We start from the raw sequence: 8,014 nt of genomic DNA on the forward strand, positions 1-8,014 counted from the left end.
CTCCTTAACACACACACAGTCAATTGCACACTCTCCTTAACACACACACACACAGTAACTTGCACACTCTCCTTAGCACACACACACAGTCACTTGCACACTCTCCTTAACACACACACAGTCACTTGCACACTCTCCTTAACACACACACACACACAGTCACTTGCACACTCTCCTTAACACGCGCACACACACAGTCACTTGCACACTCTCCTTAACACACACACACACACAGTAACTTGCACACTCTCCTTAGCACACACACACAGTCACTTGCACACTCTCCTCAACACACACACAGTCACTTGCACACTCTCCTTAACACACACACAGTCACTTGCACACTCTCCTTAACACACACACAGTCACTTGCACACGCTCCTTAACACGCGCACACACACAGTCACTTGCACACTCTCCTTAACACGCGCACACACACACAGAGTAACTTGCACACTCTCCTTAGCACACACAGTCACTTGCACACACTAACACACAATGTCACTTACACACTCATTAACACACATACTGTCACTCAAACACAAACTTTACATAAAGTCACACTTTATTTACACAGACAAACAAACCAATTTACACACTCCCCCATTTACAAACATGCACACAATAAGAAATCCACCTTAACCATGCCGTACCTGGGTACTGTGAAGAGAAGAGGTCCAGGCTGCAGGATCCAGGATGTTGCTCTTTCTCCTGGGGGAGCAGAAGAGCCGTGCACTGTGAGCACAGCCTGCTTCCTGCTCCCTTCACCATGCTTCCAGTATTCACAGGCTCCCCCTGCCTCCAGGAAGCACAGTGCTCTGCTCGGGGGATGGGGTTACAGCAAATCCCACTGCCCGAAAAGGTAATCGGCTGCAGAGGGAGCCCAGCAGGTGAGTGGCTGCGCTGGGGGGTGGCTAAGGAGCCGCTCACCCAGCACAGCATTCCCAGACAGCTACAGCAGGGCAGCCCACCGGGAAACCTCTCGGTTTCCGCCCCCTAGAGGCCGGCGCCCCAGGCGAATGCCTTATTCGCCTTAATGGTAGCGCCGGCCCTGCTGGAAGCCCAAGTTGAGGAAGTCTAACCCCACTTCTGAAAGATGTACCCCATCACGCCTGATATAGCCTGGCAACAGATCTTCCAACTCACAATGTCTAAACACTAACCCACCAGACCTCTTAATCAAAATTGCCAAAAACTTACTGAATTTGCGTCTACATCTGGCAATTGCTGTGGGATCCCGAGCATGACGCCAATGGAAACGCGGTACAGTTTCCGACCAAATAATGACCACCCCAGGAAGTAACCCCCTCAACTTATCCACACCCCTCTTAATCCACCGTGCCAACTCCCTTTGCAGCACAAGACCAAAATCGTTTCCCCCAGCATGAAGCAATATGAAATCAGGAACCTCACCCTGACCTATCCTCCAACACCTCTGAACATATCTCTTTCCACCCAAAACCCCGGAAACCAAACCAAAACAACTGTGAAAAAATCATCGGAAAGCCCAGCTGTGTGCCTTGTCTCCGAACTGCAGCTCTCCGTTCCGCCCAGTAGACGTAGGAACACCACCTGAAAAAAAAATAACATAGCACCACTAGGACAAAACAGCGTGTTACCCCAACATTACCAGACCTGGCTTACACTAGACGATCAGGATGAACATACGACCGAAACCTAATTGACTCCCACTTCCCGATCTTCTTAAACCAGCTCATCACCCAGGCCCAACCGTGCCGCCTCCATGGCAGCCCCGATCCGAATTGAATGTGTATCAAATTGTAAGGGATCCAGGCCCAGGTATTTCAAACCTAACTTAAAAACCCTAGTAAACTGATATTTTGACAGGGCCGAACCGTCTGCATGTAGAAAATAGGAACCTTGCACCCCTGGACGGACCTCCCTATACCACTTTGCACAATCCACTGGGCAAACCGATGCCCGTGGCAGCGAAAACAATCTCACCGAACAGCCCTTACCAAGTACATCCGTCTTCGAACGCCATAAGCGAATGGCCACATGATCGTCCCCTAACTCCCCGTCTGCTGATTGGAGACCACCGTAATGAACCCTACTACCACGCACACTCTCACTCACCGGGAAAGCCCTGAAAAAGGCCCTCACAAAGGCCACCGAAAACAACAATACCGCATATGGTGAAAAACAGAGACTCAGCAAAACCCCAAACAGCTGTTGAAGCAACCAAAAAGACACCAGTCTCCAAGTGTCCGGGGCTGTCTTAACCTTGCGAAAGCCCTTCACCTCTTGCCGAATCAAAAAATTATTTGTTGAGTCTTCCAAACTCTACTATAGGCCACCCATGTACCTGGAGCCAAAGAATCCCTGATCAGTCCTCCAAGCAAGAAGTCCCGAGCTGCCACATGTCGTCTGGGCATGACAGACCCTTCCTCTGCGTGCCCGGAGCCGCCACCCGAAACTTTGCCCACTGAAAGCAAGAAAGTGAGTCAGCAATTACATTTAAGAATCCCGGCACGTGTCACGCACGAAAAACAATTGCATACAATACAAGACAAAACAACGAAGTAATCGAACCACTGGACAGAAGAAGCGGAAAGTTTGTTCACCGCCTCCACTACAGACATATTATCTGTAAAGAAAATCACTTTCCTATCACGAAAACAATGACCCCATAATGAGAGTGCCACAACTAATGGGAACAATTCAAGAAAGGCCAAATTCCGAATGAGCGAGCTCGAAGCCCAATGCTCAGGCCACCTCTCCGCACACCATTGCCCTGCAAAGTAAGCCCCAAAACCTACGCTTCCTGAAGCGTCAGTAAACAACTCCAAATCGGGCGATGCCACCACCCTGTCCCGAAAGAAAACCAGGCCATTGAAATCCCTCAGAAAGACTTCCCAGATGCCGAAGTCCTACCGCATAGGTGCCGTGACCCGGATAAAGTGATGTGGTGACCGTACTCCACAAGTAGCCTTGGCAACCTGTTGAATATCCTCCCCACTGGGATAATTAGACACGCAAAGTTCAGTCGACCCACTGAGGACTGCACTGTCCTCTGTGTCACCTTTTTTGCCTTACGCACCTCCGCAATGACCTGAAGACGGGTCCCTAACTTATCCAGTGGCAACCTGCATTCACCTGTGACCATATCGATTTCAAGGCCCAGGAAACTAAGGCACGTGGTAGGCCCCACCGTCTTGTCACCCGCCAGTGGAACTCCAAAAACGTGGGCCACCCATTCTAGACACCTTAACCCCACTCGACAAGTTTCGGAGACAGCCGACCCGACACACATGAAGTCGTAAAAGTAATGGACCACAAACTTGGTACCCGCCTCCACCCGCCTCCACCAGAAGACGAAATGCCGATTCGATATCAGCGTTTGCCAACATCGACCAACGTCCTGCTTCCTTTACCAGCTCGACCACGTGGTCAAATGATGCATAAGAAACAGAACAAAACGCCCCGTCTATGTCATCATTGACCGATGACCCTTTCGGGTACGACAGGTGATGAATAAGGCTGAATTTTCCTGTTTCCTTCTTGGGCACAACCCCTAATGGAGAAATCCTCAAATCCGGCAGCGGCAGCTCCACATATGGCCCCGCCATCTGCCCCAAGTGAACCTCATTATACAGCTTCTCCTGTACCACGCCTGGGTATTCCCCCACGGAACGTAAATTATGAAAACGAGGAACCACCCACCTTTCCCGGAACAGAATGAAAAACCCCTGCATGAACCCGTCCCGTAATAGTCGTGCATCATCCTGGTTAGCGTATCTGCTTAACCACGGGAGTATTGCGCCGACTTTCACCGGGTTGACTTTCATCATGCCCCAGAGGAAGTGGATGGCATTGCTGCACCACTGGCACTCCCTGCAGAAGCGGGCTTACCCATGTGCTCCCCCACATCCGGAACATTCATGCCAAAAACGGCATGTGGTGCCCCACTTACACTGGCCCTTATTAAAGAGCCAGCAGTATCCCTTCCTCTGACCAGCCGACGATATGGCAGAAGACCCTCCTTGAAAGGGAGCCGCCTTCTGTGCCATCATCAACTTCATCCATAGGGTCAGGTCCATCTGGTCCCACCGCATCCCAGGATTAGCCGACAACCGCTGACGTAACTGTTCATCATACCGCCACCAAACAAGGCCCCCATGGGTGCAATATAACACCCATACACCGTCCAGATAACAAAATAATTGAGAGCATTTTTCCAGAGCTTTTTCTCCCAAGACACTCACCAAAATACAAAAGGCTCTCCCGTCGCCGTTTTTACCTTCTCCTCCTCCTTTTTAGAGTCCTTTTTGTCCACCACCTTTAAGTATTCTTCCAAGGGAAGAATGGAGAATATCTCCACAAACTCCCCTTTCCATAGCTTTTCCTTAACCTCTGCCTTCAGATGGCATCCCAACGGTCCCACGAAAGACACATGCACATTCTGACGCACTGCATCAGGAATGTCTCCTAATAATAAATCCCGCTCGGCTACCACTTCTGTCGCCACTGAAGCCGACAACGCCGCAACCGCCTCGCTTGTACTACTCCCTGCCATTTCCGGAATACTCTGCTCGCCAGACCCTATCCCCGTAGACCCAGGGACCCAAACCCTACTAAAGGAAGCCCCTCTATCTGAACTCGCACTCAAAGATGTGAGAAAAGATTTTAAACCCTTTAACAAGTCTCCCGAGTGTGGTGTAAGGTGGGACTCAAAATTCCAAACCCCGTACTGCAGCCGATCCTGTGGTTGCTTCCCAAACTCTGCTGTGAGAGGGTCCTGGCGAAGCTGCTCTGGGCTCACCGCTGTCCTGTGGCCTCCTCCGGCCCGCAGTCTGGACATCCAACGACCTGCTAACAAAAGAGGAAAACCTGGGGAGGCCGTCATCAAAACACCCAGCCTTCCTGACCTCACCCGGTGATCCCTTGTGAGACCTGCGACTCCTGATATCCTGACCCTTGCGGCCGTAATGATCTCCTGAGGATTTTCTGTGCTGCCTTTCAGGGGAGCCCCCGCTGACTGACCTGGAAGCACTCCCCTGCAAACTTGTAGCGGCGACTAGTGAAAGACTCCCTGCTGCTGCTACAGTGCCTGCTCCACTGACTGCTCCTGGAGCTTTGGCAAGAAGACCTCCTGCCAGCCCCACTAGACCTGCACTGCCCTGAGGACTTGGCATCTCTGTCCTGAATGTGGCTATCTCTGCCCACCCGCTGACCAGCTGTCCTAAAGCATCCTGCACCTGTGCCCCTCATTGAGGGAGCCCTGCTGTGTCCTGCCATGATGTCGCCACCTGTCACCAGTGCCCTACGCACCTCACTCTGATCTCCCACTTGAGGCTGCTGCTCTTTGGAAGGGGATGCCTGCAGCCCATCCTGCCCATGCTGAGTGTCCGAGATGCCTCATTTCCTACCCTGGAATCCCCCAAGGGTGCTAAGACCACGCTGCTGCCCAAGCCCCTTCTGGCTGCCCCATCCTCAGTAGAACCTGACTGGGTGGAAGGGGCCTTGCCTACAAACCTTTTTTTCCTTCCCCTTTGCACCCTAACAGCCCTGGGGGTCAACTCAACGGGCATGCTCTGACCGGATGGCCATTTCCTGGTCCCAGCAGCGCCCCCAGTGGTCGAGGGGCCTACCACAGCCTCCATCTGCGAAGTCCTGCCAACCACCAGAAGGCGGTGGTCATACTGTCCGGGCCGCCCCAGAACTTCGTCCCCGACCTCCGCGAGCCCGGCTCCGTCTGCCACTGCTCACCACACTGCCTCCTGGCTCGCCTGCTGAAGGGTTCCGTCCCTTCACCGCTCCACTACCGTCCTCTGGGCTCAGTTGTTGCGGCGGCCTAGTGCGCCAAAATGTCCGGCGCGCCTGCGCCACAGGAGTTCCCGCCACATCCAGCGCTGCTCCCAGTCTCTCCCTCCAGCCACGGCACTCCATGCTGACGAACCGCCACCCTGACACCATCCAGGATCGCCGACATGCCGCTCTCAGTTTCCAGGGAATCCATCTGCAAGAGAAAGGAGAAAAAATCCCCACCAACCAGACAGCAACAGTTACCAGAAGGTAAGAATTTAAATTTCAAATGGATTCCAGCTTAAAATGTCCATTATTTATATGAAGCTTCCTAAGCCACACCCCTTACTTGACATCCTCCAATCAAACCACCCCTTCTTCCATATGCCTGCTTTCTAGCTCTGTCAAGGCCCATTCCACCTAACTTGCTGCTCCATGGGCTTCGGGAATTTGAAATGATTTAAACATTTTAGCCAAAAAAGATGAGTTTAAAAAAGTCACCTGAATTCTGTGTTAAGTTTGGCCAGTTTGGCCTTATATTTGAAATTCACTTTGAATTCCAGGCAATTCTCATTTTAGTAAATAGCCCTATAAGGGATACATTACAATATATTGGTTCACAGTTTCACAGTTTCATGAACTGTTCCATGAAAAAGAGCCCAATACTTCACATTTAACAGTGACGCTCACAGTCCTTCTGGAAAAGAGTTATTGACATATTTACTGAACCATCAGTTGGAAAATTAAACATCAAAAATTACTTAAAAAGCACTTTTTCTAGCAATTAACCGATATCATCAATATTCGCTTACAAATAACTAGTACTAACATGACAAACATCTACCTACCTTGAGTTCATGACATCAAACCTTTGCCAGTGATTCTTTATCAAACAAATAAAGTAAATAAAGTACCAATATGAACTGAAGCAACATAATAGCAAGCACATTGTGAGGTATGACAAATAAAATTATATGTAGAAATCCACATCTCTATACCCAGAAATTGTGTGCCTCTATTTTAGGTAGAGGAGAGGAGAAATACAACACTATTTCTATTTATCCACTTCATATACAGTGTTCACCCCGGATTTGCCTTGCTTGAACTGGATCAAGATATACTTTGCTAAATCTTACATATAGATTCAAAAGAAAACAGAGCATTTTATGAATAAAACATTAACATAATTTATAAGTGATTTTCAATGATTTATTCAATGGTGAAAACAAAAAATGTACATTCACTTTGAATTTTCTTTGAATTCCTGACAACACACTCATTAGTTAATAAGCCAATAAATAAACAAATGTCAAATGTGCCGGTCTGTCCTTCGCTATGGACAGCAATAGCTTCTGTGCTATGGCAAGCAAGCAAGCGAGATTTCTTGAGCAGCCTATGCCAATATACATGAAGGCCGATCCCTATAGTGACAGTCAATAACTATCAGGGTAATTCACTAAAATAAGAATTAAAAGTACATTTTACGTTTAAGTTGAAAATAGTTGGATTGGGGAAAAACTCTAAGTCAGTCATGCTTCTAGTTTGACTACTTTAATCTGAAGTTTGATATTCACTTTAAATTCTCACGTTAGTGAATAACCCTGTATGAAACATGCAGCGATACCCATCTTAACTTCCAATAAGGAACTGCATTTGGACTGTATGCCATTGGAACCCATACCCTGGAGCACCTTAACACACCATGAGAGATACCACCGACCCGAAGGCTAGACCAGCATTTCCTATTGTAAACTGGAAAAGAATGAAGCATTAATACATAATGTATTTTTGTTTTGTGAACTGCACACAGTTCTCTCTCTATATACGTTCTCACTTGTCCACTCAACAACAAACCCTAAGAAAAATTATAAAATCAAATGCTCTCTAATCTGTTATTATAACCTATTTCTATACAAGTTGGGTTATTCTCTAAAAGTGTGAATTGTTAAAATTATGAACAGGCCAAAAAAGCTGGCTTAGGGGGAAAAGGAAGCTTTTAATTCAGGGATTTTAGCATAAAATGGGAAAATAATTTTCATATTCTATCTATCTAAACACTATTTAGTGAATAACATTGTATGTGAAAGGTTGTGAAGAAGCACATATAAGTTTGTACAAAAGAATATATAGACAATAATTAATAGTTCCATTTTTACCTGCCAGTATATAGCCGCTCATTGCAGGATCCTTTTTTTTTTTCAGTTATTCTGTAGAATGCATTCAAGAGCTTAGCAATGCCCTTTGGGAG

At 48.1% G+C, this 8,014-nt stretch overlaps 1 protein-coding gene across 1 annotated transcript in view; it reads right to left on the minus strand.

Moving 5' to 3' along the window:
- Window positions 1-7,412, minus strand: part of LOC134578150 (carcinoembryonic antigen-related cell adhesion molecule 1-like) — a 42,794-nt gene extending 35,382 nt beyond the window's left edge. The window contains exon 1 of the mRNA XM_063437150.1: window positions 7,391-7,412. Coding sequence (XP_063293220.1) covers window positions 7,391-7,394 — 4 coding nt within the window. The 5' untranslated portion in view covers window positions 7,395-7,412. The remainder of the gene's footprint in view (window positions 1-7,390) is intronic.
- Between the last annotated feature and the right edge of the window lie 602 nt (window positions 7,413-8,014).

Source organism: Pelobates fuscus, chromosome 11, assembly GCF_036172605.1.
Source record: "Pelobates fuscus isolate aPelFus1 chromosome 11, aPelFus1.pri, whole genome shotgun sequence".
Lineage (NCBI taxonomy): Eukaryota > Metazoa > Chordata > Amphibia > Anura > Pelobatidae > Pelobates > Pelobates fuscus.